The following is a 26,885-nucleotide window of genomic DNA, read 5'->3' as shown; positions in this document are numbered from 1 at the left end:
GACACAAAGGGTGGCGAGGGGTGGGATGGGATGGGTGGGATGGGATGAGGTGGGGTGGAGGAGGACTAGCCCTGAAAATCCAGAGGATGTGAAAGGATGCCAAAAGGAAAGGACCCCACGGAGGACGCAGGATGCGGGAAGACTTGGGAAGTGCGATCGTCTTCCCATCCTGGGACCTGGGCCTCAGCCCTCTTGGAGTCCCTGGTCACTTCCAGCCTCAGCGTTGGAGCCGGGGAGGGGCGGGAAGGAGCGCCGCGGGACCTGCAGCTGGGAGTCTTCCAGGGAGGAGTAGCGTCAGCGCCGGGCACTGCAGAGGACGCGCAGCTTGAAGCAGGAAGCTCTGAGCAATGAGGAGGGACTTGGATGTGGCGCCGCCAAGTGTCCCAGGAAAGCACCTCCGGGAGCCATCCCGGTACCTTGGGCACCCGGCGGCCGGGAGTTGCTGGAGGATGACGTGGGTCGGTGTCGGTACACGGCGGAGGCAGAGAGGACCGATGAGAGACGGCTGGACCAATGGATGAGGGCTGGACGGGTGAGCTAGGGCTGAAACCACGAACGAAGGCTGGCCCAGTGGGCGAGGGCTAGACCAATGGCGGGGGCTAGACCAGTGAGCGAAGGCTGGACCAATGGAGAGGGCGGGATCAAGGGCGAGGACTGGACCAGTGGACAAGGGCTGGACCAGTGGACAAGGGCTGGAGCTGGACCCAGGGGTGGACCTGTGGGCGAGGGCTGCACCCGTGGGGAAAAGGCTTTTCTGCTACCAAAAGGCTGAAAGTCTAGCGAAGGTGATTTTTTGAACTTATATTTTGAACTGATTTTACACCTACCCAGAACATTCCCCAAATGTCAGGAATGACCTCGGACTTAGCAGCAATATTTCTTTCTTTTTTTAATGTCTTATTATTTTATGTGGTGCTGAGGATCCAACCCAGTACCTCACTCTTGCTAGGCAAGCGCTCTACCACTGAGCTACAACTCCGGCCCCTGTAGTGATATTGCTAATAGGAAAATAACTAAATTAGGTAGCCAGTCCTATATAAAATACGTTATACCTCGGAAGGAAGTTTACAATAGAGTTAGGTATAAAAAAGCAGGGACACATAAAAAATGATTTCAATGATCTTAATGATGCAAGATTAGATTCATTCTCAAAAAGATTGATCAGAAAGAGGAAATCTGGAAAATCAAGGTACCCAGAATAGGTAATCTAGAAATGAACAAGGGCTTGGAGGGGGGGGGGATCAGTAGTAGAGTGCTTGCCTGGCATGTGTGTGGCCCTGGGCTCCCATCCCAACACCCAAAAATAAAACAAAATTTTAAAAGAATGACCAAGTGGGCTGCGGATGTGGCTCAAGTGGTGGCGCGTTCGCCTGGCATGCTTGCGGCCCGGGTTCCATCCTCAGCGCCGCATGCAAACAGAGATGTTGTGTCCACCTAAAAAATAAATATTAAAAAAAAAGAATGACCAAGTTGTAGACTCACACTCCCCAGGATATTTACTTATTAATTGGTACTGGGAATTGAACCCAGGGGCACTTTATCACTAAGCTACATCTTCCAGACTTTTGTATTTTTTATTTTGTGTCAGGGTCTCCCTAAGTGATTGAGGCTGGCCTCCAACTTGCAATCCTCCTGCCTCAGCCTACTAAATTTCTGAGATTATGTACCTAACACCTGTGAGGCAATGCTGGGACACTTACATGGGGGGATGATTTTCAACAAATAGTACTGGGACTACTGGAATATCTATGGGAATGTTCTGGGTAGGTGTAAAATCAGTTCAAAATATAAGTCAGGAAAAAAAAAAAAGAATGAAGACCTCCTTCATATAATATACACATGGGTAAATCTTTGTGAACTTGGAGTAGGCAGGGACTTCTTAGGCAATGAACTCTTAGTAATGACATCAAAAAGCACATGTAACAATAGAAAAAAACATAAACTGGACATCATCCAACTTAAAACTTTTATGATTCAGCTGGGCATGGTGGTCCATGCTTGTAATTCTAGTGGCTTGGGAGGCTGAGGCAGGAGAATGGAAACTTGAAAGCCAGCCTCAGCAATTTAGTGAGGCCCTAAGCAACTTAGTGAGACCCTGTCTCAAAATAAAAAGGGCTGGGAATGTGGCTTAGTGGTTAAGCAGCCCTTGGATTCCATTCCTAGTGCAAAACCTAGAAACAAACAAACAAACAAAAAAACTTTTGTGGGGCTGGGGATGTGGCTCAAGTGGTAGTGCGCTCGCTTGGCATGCGTGCGGCCCGGGTTCGATCCTCAGCACCACATACAAACAAAGATGCTGTGTCCGCCGAAAACTAAAAAAAAAAAAAAATAATAAAGAAATATTTAAAAAATTCTCTCTCTCTCTCTCTCTCTTTCTTTAAAAAAAAAAAAAAAAAAAAAAACTTTTGTGATTTGAAAGACACCATCTCAACTGGAGTGCTAAAGTGAAGAGATAACCCAAGACATGGAGGTGAGGGTTGCAAATAATACATTTGACCAGGGTCATATATCTAGAATATATAAAGAATTCTCCCAGACAAAATAACAACCCAATTAGAATATGGGCCAAGGTTCTGAACAGATGATCTGGGAATACCCAGACTAGTTTTGAGAACCCTTCCTCTACTGTAAAATTAGTATTTCCCCATTGTCATTGATGAGTACATTTTGTTAGATACTTTGCATTTTATACATACTTGTTCTTATTAAACTTTCATTCTTGGTGGCCACTGATGATTTTTGCCTAAGTTAGTTATTAGCATAATGAATGTCAAATAGTAATTTTCTGCATTACTTTTTTTTTGGTGGGGAGGAGCACCAGGATTGAACCCATCGTCTCTAGACATATCTCCAGCCCTTTTTATTTTGTATTTTAGACAGGGTCTCACTAAATTGCTGAGGCTGGTCCTGAACTTGCTATCCTCCTATCTCTGCCTCCTGAGTTGCTGGAATTACAGGTGTGCGCCAATGAGCCCGGCCATGCATTATTCTTCCTTCATTTTAAAATTGTTTTTCTGCCATAAGAAAACAAATATTCTCTCCCATTTATTCACCTAGAAAAGCAACCCGTGGATTATTTTATTTAAGGTTATAATCTGTTACTAATGTTATTTATTTATTTTTTATTTTGGGATCTCCTCCTGCCTCAGCCTTCAGAGTTGCTGGGATTACAGGTTTGCGTCACTGAATTTGGCTGATTATTTATTTTGAAGATCAAATTGTCCTGGATTTGGGGTGGGGACTTTTTAGGCTTAAATGAGGTGCATAAGAAATTTCTTTCCACTGGCTCAGGAAAGCGGCAAGCCTAGGTATGTATTTACAAAAACGCCCCACTTTTATCAGCGCAAAGTCAAATTCTGGGAAGATCCAGAGCTTTCAATCAAACCCATTTGCCCCGCCCCTTTGCGTGGAGGGAGCCCTGCCCCTTGGTGCGATCTCCCAATCCCAGGATGGTCACTCCTCTTTTGTGACAAAGGGCCACGCCCCTACACGCCTATTGGCCAGGCCATCAGCTCAGCGGCGCGCAGGGAAGACCCGGAGAAGTGGAATTTGCCCACGAAACGACTCCGTGGCTTTACTGCGCATGATCGCTAGGAGCCCGTTTGGGCATTTGGAGAGGCCGGCTTCCCCGCGGGGTCGCGCACGCGGGCACGGGGCTCGCTCCCGAAGGGGCAGGTTGGGCGGGGAGCGGGCGCTGGGGTCGTGTTGGCCGGAGGGGACTGGGCCGCCAGGTCGACGCCTGCGGCTGCCGCGGCCGAGACCAAGGGACCCGCCGCGGCTCCGTCGCCGGAGAGGGAGGGCCCGCTGCCGTCGGTGAGGACGGGCCCCAGCGGGCAGGGAGGGTCCCGGAGGGTCCCGCCCCACGGTTGGATGCGCCCCACGGTTAGATGCGCCCCGGCCCGGCTCTCCTGGGTCCTGGGGCTGTTGTGCTGGGGAGGGGGGGTGCCGGCTCTGCGTCCCGGGCTCCGGCAGTCTCCTTGTCCGACACCCGCGATTCGCCTCCTTTCTCCTGGTTCTCCTTTCCCCAACCCATCCGACCCCTGGACTAAGCCTGGCGCCCGCAAATCGGGAATCCCCACATTTGCTCGCCTTCCCCAGCGGTGTCCGCCCAGTGGCTTCCCATCCCGCACCCACCCCTGCCCGGTCCTTCTTTTCGTCCAAGGGTCCCAGTGACCTTGCACTTTTTGCTGATTCTTACCCACCTCTATCGGGTTCTGACTCTATAGATTGCCCATTTTGGCTTTCAAACTTTTTGACTCAACCTACACTTAGAAACATGTTTTGTATATTTCCTGTGCTTGTAGATATAGATTACTCAAGCACAAGTTTAAAGGGAGCCGCTTACCCCAGCTCACATGACGCAGATCTATTCTAGCTCTATTCTAATTCATTCCATCCCGCTCCATTCCAAAAGACTGTTGCTAACCCATTGATGAGGGATCTAGTGGGTCTGACAGCTCGAAAGCCTACTTGTTTCTTGCTATTTATTTATTTATTTGGTACTAGGGATTGAATCCAGGGCTGCTTAACCACCTAACCACATCCCCAGCCTTTATTTTTTGTTTCGAAGCAGGGTCTCCCGAAGTTGCTTAGGGCCTTGCTATATTGCTGAGGCTGATTTTGAACTTGCAATACTCCTGCCTGAGCCTCCCAAGCCACTGGGATTACAGGCAGGCCACCACCATGCCCAGCTTGAAACCCTGCTTTAAACCCTCTACTTCTTGCATTCAAAGGATACTGAATTTCCACAATCAGCTAATCAAGTATAAACTTCAATTCCAAAGAAAGGTATATTTTTACAAATTTTTTACCAGGGCCAATATCATTTCCAGTGCTTGATTAAGACTCTATGGTATGATACCATCAGGTTTATCTTATTCTTTTTCCAAAAGCCATAAGTGAGATTTGTGGAAGGGAACAGTGTGTGAAATAGGTGCTACAGAGAAATCTGTGTACTGCCAAGCTCATGATGAGCTAAGCCGTGCCAACAGAGATGATTTTTACTGGGAGATGCATGACATAAGTTAAGGTTTGGGAAGAATAACCTGTCGGCCCTGGAGTGGCTGCAAACTGAAGAAGATGAAGAACATTGCCTGGGTTTAGTGTGGGCTGAAGAGGAGGCAGTAAGGAAGAAAGTTCTCAGGTGATAGGAGAGAAAATGAAATGGAAGATGCGTGTGATAACACATCAGGCTAGGTAAAGAAGATTCTGATCTAGGGTGATCAGGGAATATATACCCAAGATTCTGATCTAGGGTGATCAGGAATATATTAGTCAACTTTCTGTCATTATAACAAAATGCTTGGGATAATTATAAAGAGAAAAAGTTAATTGTGGCTCACATTTTTGTAGGCTCCAGGTCAAGATCGGGAAGATCCGTTGCTTTGGGGCTCTGGTAGGGGTGCTGGGTGGCAATGGCAGGGAGAACATGACAGAACAAATTGCTCAACTCAAGTCCAGGAAGAAGAGTGAGAAGAAGGGTGGGGTCCCACTATCTCTTTGAATGGCACCCCCCATCTCCTAAAGCTCCAACCACCTCCCAATAGGGCTGCCCTGGGAGTAAGCCTTTTGTTGTTGTATGTGGTACTGAGGATGGAACCCAGGCTTCATACATTAGGCAAGCACCTTACCACTGAGCCCCAGCCCCAGGAGTATGCCTTTATCTTTTGGGCCTCTAGGTAATATTCAAGATCCCAAATTTAGCAAGGGATATGGAGCTGATATTATTAGTTCGATTTCCCTTCCTGTACTCTCTGCATTTCTAATTTGCTTTGGATCAGTGACTCTTAGGCATTTTTGCCCTCAGGGGGTATTTGGCAATGTTGGTTGTTATAACTTGTGGGGGAATGATAATAGCATCTATCTGGCAGGTAGAGGCCAGGGGTCTTGCTTAACATTCTATAATAAACAGGACAGTTCTCCATAACAAGCAAGTGTCTGGTTCAGAAGACCCCATCATGCTGGCGGCAGGAACCCTGATTTTAGTAGCAGATCTTAGTCTTTGGGGTCCACCACCTTCAGTATCTCCCAGGAATAAGTGCACCCAGAGTGTGTGCTAATCACAGAGGGCCCATGCACTAGGCAGAGCACACCTCCAACCCTAATGGCTCTTTGGTGGGGAAGCACAGTGATCATCCAGGTGATGTTTTACCTGCAGGGCCTTTCCTCCTCCCTCTTCCACTGCCTGGGACCTACTGAGCCTAGACCAAGAATTTCTTGTTCTTGATGCTGTACTGTTTATTGAAGAATTTCACTTAGAGTATTTCATTTGCTGCTTTTCCTACTTCACAGGTGAAGTAGCCAGAGAAGCAGCCAGAGAAGTCATGGGACTTGAGGTCTCCTCCCTCACAAGCTAGTGCCCCAGACCCAGGTGTAGGTGGATAGTGATGTAGTTTTCTCTCATGTTTGAAAGTAACTGCCATTAGCTTCCAAGAGAGGCTTCTGGCTTTCAGGAACTTAGCAGTTAGAGTTTGGACTCAGGGTATCTGAGAGACACCTGACTATTCCTAATATTATGTGGCTCTGGGGCCCACACTGAGCCCCTTGAGACCACCAGCAGGAGAGCAGTGTCAAAGAAGCAGTGTGAGTATTGCACTTGAGTTGTTGCTCTATACCCTCAATTTGGAAGGAGGGGAGAGGGGATAAGAGAGTGACAAACCATAAACATTGAGATGCTTGAATGTCCTATTTCCATCTGTCTGACCTGAAAAGTCTTTGTAGAATGAAAATTTAATATCACAAAATATATACATTAGGGCCAGGCACAGTGACACATGCCTGTAATCCCAGTGGCTTGGGAGGCTGAGGCAGGAGGATTGCAAATTCAAAGCTAGCCTTAGCAATTTAGCAAGACCGTATCTTAAAACATAAAAATAAAGGGCTAGGGCTATGGCTTAGTGGTTAAGGGCCCCCAGGTGTTCAATCCCTAGTACCAAAAAACAAACAAACAAAAAATCCCAAAATATAGGACCCCAAACAGTGATCAAAGTAAAAAAATGTATATTTAAATCAACCTGTAATGAATATATATGTATAATAAAAATTTTATTAAAAGTAATACTTTTATTACAGTAATGCAAATTGATATTTCCTATGCAATTTTAAAAATTGCTTTCTAGAACCTAATGACTTTAGGCCCACTGACCAGAACATTTGAAAACAGTGCCTTAGACAAGGGGAAATTAAAAAAAAAAAAGGAAATAAAAACTCTTACACAGATGTTTGTGGTGGTGCATGCCTGTAACCCCAACAATTCCAGAGGCTGAAGCAGGAGGATCACAAGTACAAGGCCAGCCTCAGCAACTTAGTAAGACCCTGTCTCAAAAAAAGAAACAAAAAGAACTGGGGATGCAGCTCAGTGGTAAAGTGCACCTGGCATCAGTTCCCAGTACAATACCAAAAAACAAAGAAAGAAAATGCAGATATTTATTAAAAATCTTGATTTTTTTTTTTCAAATCTTGATTCTTGAATCCTTTAGATCCTCAACCAGAATTTTGATGTGGAATACAGGAATCTGTGTTTGTTTTGGCAGTGCTGGGATTGAACCCAGGGCCTAGTACATGCTAACCACTGAGCTATACCCCCATCCCAGAATCTATGTTTGATCAAGTGCCCAGAGAATTTTCATATAAACTCTAATTATATATACTCAAATAATTGAAATAAAAGTTTAATGAAAACTACACTTAACCTCATTATGTGCAGGGCAGCTTTTCCCTTCTTTTTTTGTTGTTGTTCTGGGAATTGAACTCAGGGTCACTCAACCACTGAGCCACATCTCCAGCCCTATTTTGTATTTTATTTAGGGACAGGGTCTCACTGAGTTGCTTTAGCGTCTTGCCATTGCTGAGGTTGGCTTTGAACTCACAATCCTCCTGCCTCAGCCTCCCCAGCCACTGGGATTATAGGCATTTGCCACTGTGCCTGCTTCTACCTCATTTTTTAAATGCTGGTCTTGAGGGGGTTTCTGAGCCTTGGCGCTGTCCTTAGTTCACAGCCAGACACTCCCCGTGGTGAGTGGTGTGGTTGCCATGGCTGCCCTGTTCTGCAACCTCAGCCTCCATGGACTAGACACTAGTCACACTGACCCCACTCCCTACCCTAATATAACAACCAAAAATATCTCCAGACATTGTCAAGTGTCATCTGGGAGGCAAGATCACCCTAGCTGGGCAGTGGGAGCCTTGGCCTATTGACACCAATGGGTCAGAATTCAAGAGGTAGGAACGAAGACAGGCAGGGGAGGTTTGAATGGTGGCCACCCTTATCATCCTGGCTCTTGACCATGGGGACTGAGCTTGGACCCTAACTTCCTCTTCAGTGATAGCACAGAGCCCCAGAATCTAAGTGATGGGTCATCTGGGAGATGAGTAAAGAGCTACATGCTAGCTGCACCTGGCACATGGTTGGTCTTTGGTAACAGAAATCCTGAAAATCCTAAGTCTCAACCCTTTGGATTCTTGGAGGCAGACTTGCTTATGGTCCAGCTGGGAACACACATACTTCTGTGAGATTTCAACTGGGATTTAGTGCTGTTCCTCAGAGGTACAGCTTCTGATAAGCCAAACAAAAAATGTCAAGATAACCCTGAGATTAGCAGTGGCTAGCAGCTGCCACCATAGCCAAGCTGGATGGGTCCAGGTCAGCAAGCTGGTGACCCCACAAAGATGGAGTTGTGCTGGCCAGAGGCTGGACCCTACAATAGAGACGCTGTCTAAGGTGGTAGCTATGGTAACCCTGGCACTTCTTTCAGTCTCCTACAGTGTCCCCCTTGGCCAGATTCATCTTGAGCTCCTGTGGTGCAAAGCTGTAATGAATAATAAAGCATCTAGTTTGCAGGGTCACTGATACAGCTGACCACTTACTTCCAAGGCATGACCCAGCTCTCTAGAGCGGTTTTCTTCATGCCTGGCATTGTTTTACTTTCAGCACCCACCGCTCAGGCCAGAGGAAGGCACATTGGCTCTGGACCTCATCAGCTGTCCTAGACACTTAATTGCCTGAGGCCAACACTTCCCCAGTGGCAGAGCAGGGAAGAAGGTGGCATTTGGAAGGGAGGTTGTCGCGGTTCAGCAGCGGAGGATGGGCCCATGTCATAGCATCTCACTCTTGACATAGATTCAAGTCAAGGACCAATGAGGTGAATCTGGGCAGGTCACTTTTGTGCCCACTGGGGGCAGGAGGACGTGTGCACTCTGTTCTCATCACTTTACGGAAGGTCCCTAGGTTACTCCTTTTCTCTCTCAACTTGTTGCTTCCATAAATTTGAAACTTGGATTTTCAGAAGACTTTTATTTTGTATTAATTTTACATTTTAAAAAAAATTGTAAAAATAGGGCTGGGGTATAGCTCAGGAGTACAGTGTATGTAAGTTCCTGGGTTAGATCTCCAGCACTGCAAAAACTAAAATAAAGAATTACAAAAATATACCCTTCACCCAGCTTCCCTGAATGCCAGCATCTTTTTCTCCCCCAGCATTTTTAACAGTGGACAAGCGAAACCCAGAAATTAATCTTGGAATACCGCCGCCGTTAACCCAAGCGCTGACCCTATTCAGCTTTCAGCAGTGCTTCCGGTGCGTGGCTTCTGTTCCGGGAAGCAGTCGGATCCCACGTTGCCGCGGTGGACGCTCCTCTCTAGTCTTCCCTGATGGGGTCTTTCAAGTGTCCTGGCCAGTGGTTTGGTAGAACAGCCTCCAGAGGGGGCTGGTGTGATTCTTTCGAGGGTGCGTTTGGGGCGGGCATTTGAGTTCGCAGTGCTGATAGGTCCCCAAGCTGGCAAGGATGACCGTGGCCACTGGAGGGCGTCTGCTGGGCTTCTCCTTGCAGCTTCCTTTGGAAGAAATCCAGCCTCTTCGGAGGTTGCACGGTAATGGAATCCACGTTTTTTTCTAAGTTAGAGTTAGAGAAGAAACTAGGAGGTACAGCTTATCTTTAAAGCGCTTAATATTTCCCGACTGTAAAAAGAGTTCATTTATGAGAAGATAAACAGAAGAAATTTGAGAAAATATAAAATCACCATTCTTAACACTTTCAATGTTTTGATTTATTATTCCCTATTTATTTAATTGTTTGAAAGGTATCGACTTATAAAAGAAAAAATAGTCAATAAATAACAAATGTGACCAAAGTGGAGAATAAATAGAAGGGAAGACAAGTGAGTTGAGAGATAGAGGCAGTGTCAGTGTCTTCATCAGTCTGTTTTTTGTTTCTGTAGTTCCAGGGTTTGAACTTGGGGTGCTTAACCACTGGGCCTCACTAAATTGCTGAGGCTGGCCTTGAACTCGATATCCTCCTGCCTCAGCCTCCTGAGGCACTGGGATTACAGGCCTGCAGCACTGTGCCTGGCCTTTCCTGAATTTCTTAACCCACTGCCTCAAGTTTTCAATTCTATGTAAGATGATGGGGCATAATGGGTTTATTGGATCTTGCTTTCTAATTAACATTTTTCATAGACTTTTGGGGAGTTTTTTTAAAGCCCATCCCCGTCCCAGGAAAAATTTCCAGATTCTTTATTTGAAAACATTGTCACCCATTTCATTTTGTCAAGAAAGCAGTGGAAACATATTTTGGGAAACATCGCCATCGTGCGTCCATTTGGAATATTGCTGCTGGTGTGTTTTTGTAGCTGTTAAGGGCCCATATAATGCTTTGGTCCTTTACAAGGGCTCCATATGGTCTTCAGGTGAGGTGTTCTGCTCTAAAGAGAAAAAAAAAGTTGTAAACCACGTGTTTGAACACTGTGTGCTACAGATAATAAAGTGGGCACTAAAGGCACTAATATGAGAATGGAAATTGTTGTGCATTTAGCAGAATTATGGGTGATCTACCAGCATTATGTTCTTAACATTTGTAAATGGGTTCCATATAATTTTTAGGATATGATATTAAAACTTAGAAAGCATCACACACAACAGCCTGGTGTGACTGTAATCCCAGCAAGTAGGGAGGTTGAGGCAGAAGGATGGCAAGTTTCAGGCCAGTCTTGGGAACTTAGCAAGGCTGTCTCAAAGTAAAAAATGGCTGGGGATGTAGCTCAGTGTTAAAGCACCCCTAGGTTTAATTCCCCCTCACCCCGAAAAAGAAAAAAATCATCACAACATATAACATATAATTCATGCCACCTGTCTACTGGGATGAGGAAACCAAGCCCAGGTAGGAGAACTCCAGTAGAGCAGTCTAAGGAGTAGAAAACCTTTTTCATCCAAGTGACCCCCAAAATGTGAGTCATACTTACAAGGATTGGTTTTTAACAGCTTTACTAAGCTACAGTTAATATACCATATAATTCAATGTTTTTAGTGTATTCACATCGTTGTGCAAACCTCACCATTTTAGAACATTTTCATTACCCTAAATGGAAATCCCATACCCTTAGCCATCACTCCCCACTCTCACGATTCCTCTCAGCCCAGGCAACTTGTTTGCTTTCAGTCTCCATAGACTGTCCTGTTCTAGACATCATACATGTATATGTATGTATATACATACATATACATATGTATATGTATGTGCGTGTGTGTGTGTGTGTGTGTGTGTGTGTGTGTGTGTGTTTGGGGGGTGAGGCTGGGCACTGAAGTCATAGCTTTATGCATGGTAGGCAAGCACTGTACCTCTGAGCTACATCTCCAGTCCCTAAGCATTTCATATTAATGGACTCCTACAATACTTGGTCTTTGGTGACTGACTTCTTTCACTAAGCATGTATTAGAACTTCATTCCTTTTTATTTGCTAAATAACATTGCACTATATGGATGGGCCGCCTTCTGTGGTTCATCCTCTCATGTGGGGGAATCTTTCCCTGAAGGTCAGGCATGTGTGTTTCAGAGGGAGTCCTGTGCTTCAGTGGTAAAGTACCCCTGCATTCAATCCCCAGTACCACACACGCAAAAAAAAGTTATTTTATTTTCTATGCCAGGTACTTCGCAACTATTAGGATGATTCCATCTCAACCTCCTAGGTGCAGTCACTTGCCAAGTGTATCAATTATTGTGTAACAAATGACCCCAATCTTACTGACTCAAAATAACAATAGTTTATCATTGATCAGGGTTCTTTGGGTGCACATGGCTGGAGGGGCAGTGGCCTGGCAGGAATGAGATGATCCCCTCTGTGTCTGGCAGTGGCTGGGTGCCCTGCACATGGCCTTCCACACAGCTTCCTCTTATGGCCCATGTAGAGGAGGGCTTGGGCACTCTCACTGTGGGGAAATCACTGAGGACAGTCTAGATTCAAGGATGGATACAAAACCCACTGCAAAGAGCCCTGAATACTTCAAAAGGAGGATCTGGGGTCGTTTAACAGTCTACCACTCCAAGTTCTTTAACAGGAAGAGTGGGAACAGTCCATCAAATCCAAACTCTGGTATGTTGTGGGGCCCAGCCCTTCCCCAAGGGGGAGGTCAACACAGTGCTGGGATTCTTGCTGCCTTGGCGCTTTTCCATATCTTTTGAGGTACCTGGATCTTGGATGCCTTTTAAATAGAATTTTAGTCAAAGGGATTGCGTGGTCCGCTCTCAGACTCCGGGTGTAGGCCTATGGGAACGTGGCGGTGGTTTCTTTTGTCGCACCCACTTTGACTCAGGAGGCCCAGCTTGCCCAGAGGCTGCGGAGGGGTCCTCCTCTCAGTCCACGTGCTGGGTGGGCAGCAGCCACATGGCTACAGTGAATGGGTGGCCTGAGTGGTCAGAAAGGCCTTCTGTGGGTGGGCACAGGAGCCAGTGGCTCGAGGCCCCAGTCATGGAGGACTCTGGTCTCAGTCGCCACAGCCGTCCCTTCAGTCCCTTCACTCCCGGACTGCGGGCCAGGGGAGCCAAGGGATGGGTTGCCTGCAGAGGGACGTCAGCATGGGGGCGGCCGTCATGTGAGCGGGGCTCCAGGCCATGCCACTTTCTGTCTTGGAGGCCACCTTGGGTCTCTGCCACAGATAGCCCCCAGGTCCCTTGTGTCCCCTGTTGCCCCATAGGTTGGGATGGGCAGGGCTTGAAAGGATGCATAGGAGGAGCAGGGGTTGGCTTGTCCAGGGGCTGGGCTGAGGCTGGGGGGATGATGCAGAGGACAGGCTGGAGTGCGTCGGGCTCCCCATCAATTATCTATTACTTGGAAGATTTCCTTCGAGCCCTGTCCCTTGGGTTGGGGGTCTTCACTGCTGCCCAGTGCAGCACCTGCTGATGCGAAAAGCTGTTGGGACTCAGCGCCCTTCACACTCGGTTCCTGGAACTGACCAGGACTTTGGCTGGGGGCTCCAGACCAGGGAGCGTGGGGGCAGAAGTGAGAGGCCAGTGGGAAATGGAATCCCAGAACTTTGGAGGTGAGGTTTCTCAGTAAAGAAGCTAAAAATGACAGGGGTGCTACAGTTTTATTTAGGGGCTCTTACTGAGCAGTGGGAACCACCCCATCAATGCACACTACCCAGCTGCCCCAGTAAGACAGACAGCCAGCCCAGGCTGATAACCCACCTATGGTGGGTCTCCAGGCCAGCTGGGCCCTGCACTGGCTCCTGGTTATCCATCCTGTTTTTCTCCAGGCTGGAAGTCAGAGAGCCCCCCAGTGGCCTGGAAGGATTCTCCAACACCTGCCCTGCTCCAACTGCTGAGGCAGTGTCAGCAACAGTACAGGCACAAGGTCACTGCTCTGGAGGGACACTGGCATCTCTGGAGGACTGGAATGGCCTGGGACCTCCACCTTAGACTAGGGGCTGGCTCTGTGACTCCAGAAAGTCCCACGTCCTAGGGCTTCAGTGCTCAGGTCTGCAAAGTGCCACTGCTGTCCAGGCCTTTGTTCCTTGACAGGTGCAGAGTCAGGGCGATATAGATGAGGTCAGAGAAAGCCAGGAAGGTCCCTGGGCATCTAAGCAGAAACAGTTGGGTCTACCTTCCTGCCTCTTCAGCCTCAGGAATGTCAGGTTTTTGTGCCTCAGTGTCCTCATCTGAATACTGGGTCAATAAGAATGGTTGACTCATAACACTGGGCTGGCAGCTTAAATGGAAAAGCAGTGATGACACTGCATCTGGGCTGGGATGACGAGGCTCCGTAGGTAGAAACTTAATTACTAGTATGTGAGTCACCTGAGGGCCCTGGAGAGAGGCATCGCCATGTACAGTGTGTGGATGGGGAAGGTGCAGCTTGGATGTGCCCAAGGCTACCAGGAGCAGTGTCTGCAGAACAGAAGCACAGGCCCAAGGCCCTTATTTCCATCAGGTCTGCCCAGCCTCTCAGCCCTATCACCAGGGCAGCCCCATCTGCCCCAGCTGCATCCTAGGTCCATTTTCTAGAGCCCCAAGGCCAAAGGCTTCCTCTACTGACTGGGCTTTTGCCTCCTTCCTTAGGACAGAGCCCCTGGACTCCCAGGCTCCTGGTCAGGGAAGAGAAAGAGGAGACACCTATCTGCCAGGGGTGGGAGTACTGAGTGTGGCCTGAGGGCCAGGTCATTGGTCTCGAGATGCCCCTGCCTGAGCCCAGTGATCAGGAGGATGAGAGTGTGAAGGCTGGCCAGGAGCCTTCCCCCGATGTGGGCACAGATGTCGTCCCAGCAGCCCCCGGGAAATCCCAGGAATTCTCCAATCTGGTCCTGCTGATGGCCTCTGACCAGGATGGGGATGGGGTGGACAAGCCCACAGAAGTGCACTGCATTGTGTCCTTGGAGATGTCTGGCCCTGAAACCCTAGCTAGCACCCTCCAGATCCTTCCAGCCCAGGAGGAACAGGCCCTGGTAGTCCAGCCCAGCCTGAGGGCTCCTGAGCAGAAACGCAGCAAGCTGGATACAGGTGAGGGTTTGTTTGTGAGCCTGCATGCTGAAATGTGTGCCTGTGAACCCACCCTTCCATCATGCTGACCTTGAATGTCCTGTCCCTGCTCTTGGCAGAGCCTCCCAATCTCTAATCACCACCCCATCCCAGGCTGAGGTGCAGACAATGTGATGTCACCCATGTGCAGTATAGTGCCTCCTAGGCACCCCATCCTCCTTCCCTCATGGGAATTGCAGTGATGAGCAGAATTCCTTCAATTCATCAAAAACACCCCGCTCCACCACGATAAAAACGGCCTGGAAAGTCTGGGCTTTGGGGCTGGCAGTGGGGTTCTGAGAATGTACCCTCTGCACACAGTGACCCTGCTCCACTCCAGAACCCCCTCCCCTCAGTGGCTCTCATCTAAGCCCCTGGGTAGCTAATCCAGCCCTCCCCTTCCCCCAGCAGCTCCACAGCCCCTGGAGTTCCTGAGGACCCCATTTGGGGGCCGCCTCCTGGTGTATGAGTCATTCTTGTACAAGCAGGAGAAAGCTGTGGGGGACAAAGTGTACTGGAAGTGCCGCCAGCATGCAGGTCTGGGCTGCCGAGGCCGTGCTGTCACCCGAGGCCTACGGGCCACAGTGATGCGAGACCACTGTCACCCTCCTGACAAGGAAGCACTGGAGGCTCGGCGCCAGAGGGAGAAGCTACCCAGCCCGGCCCTGCCAGAGGGCTTGGGGGACCCTCAGGGACCCCAGGGCCCTGTAGGCCAAGTGGAGGAGCCACTTGAGCAGGTGGGCCCATGGCTGAACCCCGAGAAGCTGGTGCCCACACCTGGGCAGGTACAGAACAAGCCAGCCCAAGAGGAGAATGTGGGGTACCGAGCCCTGTCACTGCTGAGCTTGCCACCCAAGAAGCGCCCAACGTTGGGGATGGGTGAGTACATATCACCTGCCCCTCTCTCACACCAAACATCAGGGTCCCATGTGTTTTTTTTTTAATAAATGTGCTTTTTTTTTTTTTTTTTTTTTTAAAAAAAAGAGAGATAATTTTTTAATATTTATTTTTTTAGTTTTCGGTGGACACAACATCTTTATTTTATTTTTATGTGGTGCTGAGGATCAAACCCAGCACCCTGCGCATGCCAGGCAAGCACGCTACCACTTGAGCCACATCCCTAGCCCTAAATGTGCTCTTTTATTGTTGTTGTTGTTCTTGTTAATGGTCCTTTATTTTTCATATGTGGTGCTGAGGATCGAACCCATGCCTCACACATGCTAGGCAAGCGCTCCACCACTGAGCCACAACCCTAGCCCCCATATGTTTTTAAAAGTATACTTACTCAAGAGGGGTTGGGGCTGTGGCTCAGCAGTAGAGCACTCGCCTGGCACGTGCAAGGCCCTGGGTTCAATCATCAGCACCACATAAAAATAAATAAATAAATAAATAAATAAATAAAATAAGGTATTGTGTTCATCTACAACTAAAAATATGTATTTTTTAAAGTATACTCAAGGGCTGGGGATGTGGCTCAAGCGGTAGCACGCTCGCCTGGCATGCGTGCGGCCCGGGTTCGATCCTCAGCACCACATACAAACAAAGATGTTGTGTCCGCTGATAACTAAAATAAAATAAAAAATAAATATATAAAGTATACTCAAGAGAAAAAAGATGTGCTCAAGGTCAACGTGACTAAAAAAATATAAGCATGTCCCAATGATTAAGCCCATGGGACAGCATCTTTGCTCCTGGACCAGCTATGATGTAGGGGTCCCAGCTTCTTCCAGAATTATCTGATGGGGGAGGGTCTTGTAAGTCAGAATTTTAACTGGTTCCAGTGATTCTGGCCTTGTAGTTTGAGCAAATGCCAGCCCCACCTGGTGATGGCCCTATAGCCTCAGAAAATAAGCTTAAATTGTAGCATTTCCGAGATTTATCCTAAGGCAGGTGTGATAACCTGGATGTTATGGAGATTGTGGGCTCCATGCATGGGAAGTGCTCAGCACCAGCCCAGCAGGTGGGGCCCTGGCAAGAGATAGATGTGAATTTTCATGGTTTTGTTACCCCTAACTAGGAAGTGGGCCTAGATTCCAGAAGGCTGAGGCCTCCTGACCCAGAAGGGATTGAAGGAGTGGAGGTGATGCTATACTGCGTACCTGGGACAGGAAAGGGCAAGGGGCTTCTTTTCCACTGTGTATCTTTCAGTATCATTTGAGTTTTATAGCACATGTGCATGTACTGTTCAAAATGTAGATAGATTAAAAAAAAATTCTTAGCCAGGTGTAGTGGTGCATGCCTGTAATCCCAGTGGCTTGGGAGGTTGAGACAGGAGGATCTCAGGTTTGAAACCAGCCTCTAAATTTAGTGAGGCTGTAAGCAACCTAGTGAGACCCTTATCTCAAAAAAAAAAAAAAAAAAAAGATTGGGGATGTTGCTCAGTGATTAAGTGCTTGAGTTCAATCCCTGGTACAAAAAAAAAAAAAAAAAAATTAAACAAGCCCTAAACAATAACCTGTGTCTGGGAACATAGGCTGCTGAGTCACAGCCCAGCTCATCCCCTACCATAGTGATTTTGAGTTGTTGTTTTATAACCCAGGAGCATGGGACACCTCATTGCCCCGGGAGAGGAACTCCAATTCCTCCCTGGGTGGCTGCAGGTAGGATCAGTGGGAACATACCCAGGCTCTGCACATGCCCAGCTCTGGGGAAGCCATAGCACAAACCAGCCATACAGGAGAAAAACACCTTTCAGTCACCAGTTGTGCTGCTAGCCATCTTTCCTGGGACCCCTGGCTCCTTCCCTTCTTGCTATCTCTGTCTCATGACTGCCCTGGGTCCCTCCCGCAGGCCATTTCCGGCCCCTTGAGTTCCTGAGGACATGCTATGGGGGCAGCTTCCTGGTGCACCAGTCATTCCTGTACAAGCGGGAGAAGGCTGTGGGGGACAAGGTGTACTGGACCTGCCGGGACCACGCCCTACATGGCTGCCGAAGCCGTGCCATCACCCAGGGCCAGCGGGTGACAGTAATGCGGGGCCACTGTCACCAACCCGACATGGAGGGCTTACAGGCTCGGAGGCAGCAGGAGAAAGCCATGGAGAAACTGCAGGCCAGGCCAGATGGCCTTGAGGGCTGTGCGGACAAGCAGCTCCCAGGTGTGGACAGCCTGCTCTACCACAGGGGGCCGGGCACCCTGACTCTCACCAGGCCGCGGCCCAGAAAGAAAGCTAAAGTCAAAGATTCGGAGCTTCCTGCCCAACCCCAAGCCCTACAGGGATCCCTTGATGAGGACCAGGATTCGGACCCTGGTGAGTCTTTGTCCTTGAGGATGTTGGCTCCCAGCTGGCCACACCTCGAGCCTTGCTTCCTGAATTCCAGGGAGACGATCCAGCCTACCCAGCCTGCCCAGCCTGCCCCTGCATCTTCAGCCCTCTTACCTGCTCCCTGCCTCCTCCCTGACTGCCCCTCTGATTTTCCTCAGGAGGTCCTGAGTTCCTGAGGACCCCTCTCGGGGGCAGCTTCCTGGTGTATGAGTCCTTCCTCTACAGGCGGGAGAAGGCCGCTGGCGAGAAGGTGTACTGGACATGCCGGGATCAGGCGCGCATGGGCTGCCGCAGCCGGGCCATCACCCAGGGCTCTCGGGTGACCGTGATGCGAGGCCATTGCCACCCACCTGACCTGGTGGGATTGGAGACCCTGAGGCAGCGGGAGAATCGCCCCAGCCCCACCCAGCGGGGGAACACAGGTGCCTGGAAGACTTCGCAGGCTTCCCTCCTGGCCTCGCATGTTGCTCCCTCCTCCTTCATTAGGTGAAGATGCTGGAGGAGCCACATCCGCCACCTCTGGCGCTCCCCTGGCCCCCGCCCCTCAGCCCACCTGTGCGTCCCACTCTCTTGAGTGTGAACTTACCTCCTGCTCCACCCAGCCCGCCCTTCAGGCTTACAGTGCAAGCAGATAAACATACTTCCTGTGACAAGCCCCTCTTACAATCTGGGGCCCAAAGTTGGTATCAGACCTCCCCAGCTTGTCACAGATCTGTTGCATTTGTCCCTATCTGATCACCACAGTCATGCGTGGTGTTTTATTTGGTTTGAAGTTTTGTTGGTGCTGGGGATGGAACTTAGGGCCTCCCGCATGCTAAGCAAGGGCCCTGCCATGAAGCAGCACCCAGCCTGTGCCTCACTCTCCTGTTCTTGGGGTCACCCCATGTGAGTCTATGCCTGTTCTCATCCGTCCTGCCTGCCGAGGAGAGTGAGTTCAGCTCCATCTTCTCATCTTCCCGGCTCGCCCTTTGATGGTCCTTCAGGTGCTTCCTCGCTCCTGCCTCTTCCTATTCTACAGTTTTCGGCCCTAAAACTCTCCCAAACCTGAGAGCCCTGGTTGAATTCTCTTTGACTCCCACTTTATTCCATTTCCATTCACTTTTGGTTCGGAGAGAGGAGACTGTGAGGCACATCCGCACCCATCACCACCCCACAAACACCACTCCACGGGGATCCTGTTGTTTCTTAGGGCATCTGCGGCCTGATCTTGAACTTTCTACCACTATGAATTGGCTTTCCAGTTTCCTTGTCACTGTTGACTTCTGGCCAGAGAAAGCGAGCGTGTGGCCTCTCCAGGCCCGTTTTGCCCATTTCTTTCCACTTTGCCATGGAGGCCTGTCCCAGCCGAGCCGGGGTGTCCTACTGCCCTTCCCTATGCAGCACTCTGTATCCTCTGTGGTCCAGTAACTGCTTTGCCTGGTCTTCTGAGGACCTGCTGCAGCCTCCTTCCTCCTCCCTGCACCAACCCCCTGTACCAGCCTCATCAATAGCTCTGTGTCCTTTGGTGATGGCCTCTAGGCCCTGCTGATGCCTGGCCTGGGGGCTGGGACCTGGCTGGCCACCACCCCAGAGTGTCTTCTACAGCCCCCTGCCCCTGGGCCAGTCTCTTTTTCTTCATTTTGCTCTTGTTTTGAGGCTGGGGAAGTCCCTCCTCTGGTCATTCCTGAGTCTACCTGGCAGAGACTACTTGAGACCCTGCCTATCTGGAGCTGCTGGCAAGCTCCCCTCATCGTGCAACCGTGTGTGGGCACCAGGCTGTGAAGGATCCCTCTGTGGCGGCTGACCCTGTTGTGGACCAGCATAGCAGTTCCCCAGTGTCTGACCCTGTGTGTGATGGCTCTGCTCAAGGACTTGGGGCTTTCTGCCCTTCCCTGCTGTGCCTGGCTGTGAGGGGTCACTGGGGGCCTTTCAGGCCTCAGCTTGTGCCCTTCAATGGAGAGCATCTTCCTGTGTTCCTCATCTGGTTTCTTTCTGTGCCTTCTATTACTGGGATGTCAAGCCTCCTGGGATGACTGACATTTTTGTGATATTGTTCAAGATTTTCTCAGTTTTGTTTTTTAATGCTGTATTTAAGTTTTTTCTCTTATTTCCTGCCCCCCCTACTCCCATAGTACTGGGGATTTAACCCAGAAGTGCTCTACCACTGAACCACATCCCTAGCCCTTTTTATTTTTAGAGACAGGGTCTCACTAATGTTGCTTTGGCTGGCCTTGAATTTGCAATCCTCCTGCCTCAGCATCCCAAGTACCGGGGGTTACAGATGTGCCCACTGCACGTAGCCAGTTTCTGCTCTGTAGTTGAACATGCCCCTCGTGTTCCACAGTCTCAGCAGAGTGATGGCCTCCATTTCTTTCCTGTGGTGGCTGCAGCCTGGTTTCTCCAAGTGTCCTTTCTCCAGTTGTCTGCCATAGTCTTTTCAGAAGCAGCTCCTCTTGGACGTCCAGTTACCCCCAGGGTCTGCTCATGATGAAGGCAGACTCTGGCTAGCTCTGCATGCAAGTGCTGACCAGTCCGAACGTCTGCCACAGGACCGCAGGCCATGCCTCAGTGAGTCTTTGGGCAGGATAGACAGGATAGACCTGCCCAGGGCACAAGCCTGGCTGCCAGTGTTCTGGTCTTGGGCAGGAAAGCGGGTAGAAGTGTGAGCTTTCCAGTGCAGACTTCGACTTCCTCCCTACACACGGCTCAGCATCTCTCCCCAAGACTTCTTCCTGACGTGCTGCTGCATCTTGTTTCCATGCTCGTCCCCCAGCCTGCTGTGTGGGGCCCATGGTGGACCCCATCTTTGTGAACCTCAGGTCTCCAGTTCCCCTCCCTGGGCTCTGCTGAGGGTTCCTCTGGCTTCCTGGTTGCTTCCCTGCCAGGCCTGGTTGAGTTCTCAGTCTGCCATGTCCTTAACTACCCTCCTGCCCCACCCCCCCCCAAGTCTCTTATTCTGTCGGCTCCACTGGCCTACTCTCCCCTCCTCCTCCCCAAGTCTTTGGCCTTCTGTTCTGTGCCTTTTTTATTTCCTGACATTTTAATGCAGTGAGGAAGGCAGTGAACCCATGGCCCATGGTCACATATGTATCTTATTTGCCTCAGGCAGGTGTCCCCACTCCTTCCTGGCTGCTGCCTGTTCCTGGTCCTGGGCCTCTCCCCTTAGCATCCCACCTACTCTACTCCCTGGGCTCTCCAGGTGGTTCCACAGCCAGAAGCCCTGCCCTGGCCCTCACCTTGCTCTCCTGGCTTCTCCTGCTATCTGAGGACTTGAGTGCCTCCAGCCCTCTCTGTGTGGACCCTGTGCCTGGACTGAGGGAGGGTGTCCTCTGTGAAATGGGAAGGGCTGTCCTGCAGGTGATTCAGGCTGTTCCCACCCTCCTCCCCACACCCTTGCTCAAATCTCCACTCAGCCTGGTTCCCAGGGGAGTGACCTTTCCGCAGCCCTGTCCCTCTAGGTCACAAATCCCTCTTTCGCTCCTGAGCTTCTTTGTTTCCCAAAGCCATTACTTTTTCCTCTAACTGAGCAGTACAACACACACCCACCTGCTGGCCCCGTGGGTGCCCTCATAGATGAGCACATATAACAAAGCTGTAGCTACCTTCCGGTGGGCACTGCAGGGTGGGCGCTCCACCTGTAGGGTCCTTGTGGGTCAGTCTCCTTCCTCAGGAAAGGGAGGCCCTAGCAGCTAAAGGCCCAGCTGTTTTGGAGGGACGGTGGGTTCTGTAACCTGGGCTTCAGGGCCACCTAACAGTGAGTACGTGATGCAGATAGGTGGGGGGTCCTCATTCAGGGACCATGCTGTTCTTGGCTCTGAAAACAGGGGCACACTCCACTTCTTCCCTGCTGGGGCCTGGGCTCCAGGCTCCCACTCTCTAACTGCCTCCCCATCTCCGCAGGAGGTCCTGAGTTCCTGAAGACGCCTCTTGGGGGCACCTTCCTGGTGTACGACTCTTTCCTGTACAGACGCGAGAAGGCCGCTGGCGAGAAGGTGTACTGGACATGCCGGGACCAGGCGCGCATGGGCTGCCGCAGCCGGGCCATCACCCAGGGCCAGCGGGTGATGGTGATGCGCAGGCACTGCCACCCACCTGACCTGGCGGGTCTGGAGTCCCTGCGACAGCGGGAGCACTTCCCCAACCTGACCCACTGGGAAGGCCCAGGTGCGGGCAGAGGGGAGCAGGATGGGCAAGCCTGGGCCCCGGTCTCCCTGCCTGGATGCTTTGTCCACTCCAGCTCTCTTGTCTTTCAAATCTGTCTTCCTGCCTTCTCCTGTTCTCCCTGTGCTGCCCCAGCTTTAGTTCCCACCTGGTTTTCTCTGGCTACCCCACCTCCAATATCACAAGACCTTCAGGTCAGCTTCTTAAATGTCTGAGAGTTTGCTGGCTGAAGGGCAGGTGGACAGGGAACTGGGAGACCCCTGGTACCTGGACGGGATCAGCCATAGGTCCCCCAGAATGGCCCAGCTTCTGCCCTGGGGATCTGCCAGCAAGGGCATAGTTCTAGTGGTCAGGAGAGCTCTCCAGCAGAGCTCAGGGTTTGGGCAGCTTCAGGGTCAGCACCAGAGCCCTTGGAAAGGAAGCCAGTCTGCATTTGTGGGTGTCAGGGCTGGTAGGTCTGAGCTTTAGTCCCCGTGGCCCTAAAAGTCAGGCAGAGGGGTGAGGGAGAAGGGACCACAGTGGTTCCTTCTGGGGGGATTGTGTTTCCTGGCTGGCTGCCTGGGCCAGGGGACAGAGCACCCCTCCATTCTGACACAGAGGCACACCCCCTGCCAGCAGGCCTGGGCTCCAGGGCCCCACACCGCTCTCGCTCTCTTTCCCCTCCAGAGCCCCTGGAGCCCCTGGAGTTCCTGAGGACTTCCCTGGGGGGCAGGTTCCTGGTGTACGAGTCGTTCCTGTACAGGAAGGAGAAGGCCGCTGGTGAGAAGGTGTACTGGATGTGCCGGGACCAGGCCCGGCTGGGCTGCCGCAGCCGGGCCATCACCCAGGGCCATCGGGTGATGGTGATGCGTAGCCACTGCCACCAGCCTGACCTGGTGGGCCTGGAGGCCCTGCGGCAGCGGGAGCGGCTCCCCAACCCAGCCCAGCAGGAGGACCCAGGTACACACAGAGGGGGGGGGGGAGGCAGGGAAGGCAGAACAGCTGTGGATGTCATGGTCTCGCCAGCCCAGGAGACAGGTGTCCCTCTGGAGCTTCATGTCTGGCCCTACTGCCTTTCCAGACCCTTCACGGCTCCCCGTCGCCTGAAGCCACCCCACACCCATCCGTCCCTGCAAATACAGCCTATCCCAACTACCAACTTTCTTCTTTCTTTTGTTTTAAGACAGATTTTTTTTTTAATAAAAAAAATCTGATAAAAAAATATAGCCTACCCTGGAAGGCTGTGCTGATGTGTGTGGAGTGTACACAGGTACGCACACACACAGTTTGTCTACAATTAATCATATTGAATTGAAAATGGGTTCCCCGCACTTAAACAAATGTAAAACCAGACCAAACGTTATTTATTTATTTGGTCCTGGAGATTGAACTGAGAGGCACTTTACCACTGATTATTTTTTATTTTAAGACAGAGTCTCTCTAAGTTACTGAGACTGGCCTTGAACTTGGTATCCTCCTGCCTCATGCTCCCACGTCACTGAGATTACAATTGTGCCCCTGTGCACCTGGTGAAAACCAGCCTTTAGAAGGCATCCTGTGGGGCTGGGGCTGGGGCTCAGTGGCAGAGCACCTGCCTGGCATGTGTGAGGCACTAGGTTCGATTCTCAGCACCACATACAAATAAAGGTATTGTGCCATCTACAACTAAAACAAATGTCAAAAAAAAAAAAAAAAAAAAAAAGCCATCATGTGTCTCACATTAATCCATGTGAACAGCAAGAACCAGCTGGTATAAGGTAGAAATGAATCCAAGTTGTAGAAAACAACCAAAAAATATTTCATTTATGCTTAAAGATATAAATTTCCACAAGAAACCCCAGGTTTGTCTTAAACAAGAAGTGGAAGTCTTCAGAGGCTTTGGCACATGACAGGTTGTCGGCTTCTAATGAGCTCCCATTGATGTCGAGGGCCGGAGGCCAACTCTCATGGTCTCAAGTAGTCACTTTACCTTGAACGGGAGGTTTTGGGTATTAGAAAACCCAAATTCCCAATGCATCCCCCAGTCAGAGTCACTCTGCCTGCTTTTCTTTAGCCCCAGGGCCTTGAGTTCATCATTATCAAGGTGGGTCATTTGTTCAGTGAGCTTCTACAAGAAAAGAATTCTTAATTCATCTTTTCAATTTTCTTTCTCAGAAAAGATAAAACTTCTGCCTGAAGTTCAACAGTGCTTCGAGACTTGTTCTTCTGAAAGCCAGCAGATTTGTGGGTAACTGCTTTGGTTATATGATGTCATGTTGCAAATCTCCCCAAAACCTGGAGGTCCTCACAGCTTCTGGTGGGTCCTCACAGGTTGTGGGTGTAGTTGGGCTGGTAGTTCTGACTCAGGGTGGGGAGGCACCTGAGGTTGAAGAAAGGATGTCACTGGGATGCACCAAAAGCAGTTCTTAGAGGACAATTATAGCTACCAAATTATATTTTATTTTTTTTATGGTGCCTTTTTAAAAAAATTTTTTATAAAGTTATATTTTAAAAAGAGGAAAGATCTCAAGTCAACAACCTAAACCTCCATGTTGATATACTAAAAAAAAAAAAAAAAAAAGCCAAGAAGATGAAATTTTTTTAAATATTTTTTTAGTTACAGTTGGACATAATATCTTTATTTATTTATTTTTATGTGGTGCTGAGGATCGAGCCCAGTACCTCTCATGTGCAAGACAAGTGCTTCATCCCTGAGCCACAACCCCAGCCCGAGAAGATGAAATCTAAAACAAGCAAAGGGGAGAAAATAAAGATTAGAAAAAAAGTAATGACATAAGGAATAGAAAAATAATAGGTCTGGGGTTGTGGCTCAGTGGTAGCGCACTTGCCTAGCAAGTGTGAGGCACTGGGTTCGATTCTCAGCACCACATATAAACAAAATAAATGAATAAAGGTCCATCAATAATTAATAAAAATTTTAAAAATTTTTTAAAAAAGAAAAATAATAGAGGAACATAATAAAATCAAAAATTGACTGTTTGAAAGGATCAACAACATTCACAAATCTTGTTGGATGTGGTGGTCATGCCTGTGACCTCAGCTACTTGGGAGGCTAAGGCAGAACTGCAAGTTCAAGGCCAGCCTAGGCAACTTAGTAAAAGCCTATCTCAAAATAAAAAATAAAAAGGGCTGGAGATGTAGCTTGGTGGTAGAGTGTTTACCTAGCATGTGCAATGCCCTGGATTCAGTCCCCAGTACTGGGAGGAGGAGGAGGAGGAGGAATTTTCATAATCTCTTTCCAATGGAGGAGAGAACACTTCCTAACTCATTCTATAAGACCAGTATTACCCTGATACCAAAAGTAAGCAAAGATATCACAAGAAACTATAAACCATTATCTCTTAGAAATATAAAAGCAAATCCTCAATAAAATACCAGCAAACAGAATCGTCAAAATAAAAAAGGATTATACATTATGATCAAGGGAGATTTATCTCAGGAATATAAACTTGGTTTAACATAAAAAAGCCAATTAATATAACACAGAAGGTGCTGAACATTCTTAAAGCTGTAGGTCCAAGGCTCCTGCCTTTGAAACAACTGCTCCAGAGGCAGATGCCTAGCTGATAACCAGTTCCCGGGCTAAGGCTGGCCTTGAACTTGCAATCCCCTTGCCTCAGCCTCCCAAGTAACTAGGATCGTACTCATGTACCACCACGCCCAGCTGTACCTGGAATTTTTACTGAACACCTATTTCTGAGAGGGTGAGATTTCAGTGACAGCAGTCAGTCAACCAGGCAGAAAGTCCCTGTGTGAGCACCCCAATAAAAAACCTGGGACTGGAGCTGGGGATAAGTTCAGTGATAGAGCACTTGCCTTATGTGAGTGAGGCCCTGATTCCATCCCCCCAAAAGAACACTGCACCTCAAAAAGAAAAAAAAATTGAACTCTGGGCTGGGATATTTCTTGATAGAACAACTCGTGTGTGCAATGCCCTGACCTGTGTGTGGGTGGGTGTATAAAAACAAGCTAATGGTTCTCTCTAGGAAAAAAGGATTCCAAGACTCCTTAGCTTTCTTGTCTATTTACACCCTGCTCCAACCTTTGAAATGATGTGGGTTTCTTCATTATCAGGAACACTGAAGATTTAAAGCTGGACATCGAGTCCCAGTGAGGTGGATCTCCACGGAGACAGAGCAGGAGCCCTGTCAGAGGCCGCTGGCACCCAGATGCTCCCTGTCCACGCAGGCATTTCCCATCCACTCAGATTTGCTTGACAAAAACTTGTTTCCCTCTTCTGAAGCATGGAAGGCCTTCACACTTCCTCAGAGGCATCCTGGGAAGGGGCACTTGTGTCAGCAGACAAGTACCCAGAGGTAGGGCAGAGCAGGGCAGCAGCTGCGCCTGCCCCCGGGTTTAGGCTCCTCAGCTCTGGAGAAGCACCTCCAGAGGCCACGCCTGCCCTGCTGCTGCTCATCTTCAGAACCTGTGACTGTGCCAAGGACTTTCCAGCAGGGTGTGGCCCCCATTTGAGTTCAAGAGAGTAAGGTGAAGTGGCCTTGAGCAGAGCAAGTCCCATTCCCTCCAGCTGAGCCACCCACCCTCCAAAGACCCATGCAAGCCACACCAGGTCTTTCTGGAAGGCCTTCCTGGTCTTTGGCCACCCGCTTCCCACTGGGGCGTGGCCCTCTATAACTACTGCAGAGCAGGCCCCACCAGGGCTCGCTGGCCTTCCTTCCTGTGCTCTTTTCCAGCTTGAATTAAACCCATGCTCATGA

The 26,885-nt window shown here is 49.6% G+C and overlaps 1 protein-coding gene across 4 annotated transcripts; it reads left to right on the top strand.

Moving 5' to 3' along the window:
• The first annotated feature begins 3,660 nt into the window (after positions 1-3,660).
• Positions 3,661-26,885, top strand: Flywch1 (FLYWCH-type zinc finger 1). Of its 4 annotated transcripts, none has more exons than XM_076840004.2 (9): positions 3,661-3,813; positions 14,329-14,766; positions 15,196-15,663; positions 17,575-18,033; positions 18,207-18,470; positions 21,928-22,191; positions 22,855-23,127; positions 24,322-24,394; positions 26,242-26,885. In XM_076840004.2, the coding sequence occupies exons 2-9, from the start codon at positions 14,442-14,444 to the stop codon at positions 26,279-26,281; spliced, it is 2,166 nt and encodes a 721-aa protein (XP_076696119.1). In that variant the 5' UTR covers positions 3,661-3,813; positions 14,329-14,441; the 3' UTR covers positions 26,282-26,885. The 4 variants fall into 4 exon arrangements, with proteins under 4 accessions (XP_076696119.1, XP_076696117.1, XP_076696120.1 ...); XM_076840002.2 differs by having other exon boundaries at positions 15,193-15,663; XM_076840005.2 differs by having other exon boundaries at positions 15,193-15,663; positions 24,322-24,390; positions 26,242-26,294.

The sequence above is a fragment of the Callospermophilus lateralis genome, chromosome 19 (assembly GCF_048772815.1).
Source record: "Callospermophilus lateralis isolate mCalLat2 chromosome 19, mCalLat2.hap1, whole genome shotgun sequence".
NCBI classification, from domain to species: Eukaryota; Metazoa; Chordata; class Mammalia; order Rodentia; family Sciuridae; genus Callospermophilus; species Callospermophilus lateralis.
The sequence above is the reverse complement of the archived record's forward strand: the minus strand, read 5'-3'. Positions and strand labels throughout refer to the sequence as shown.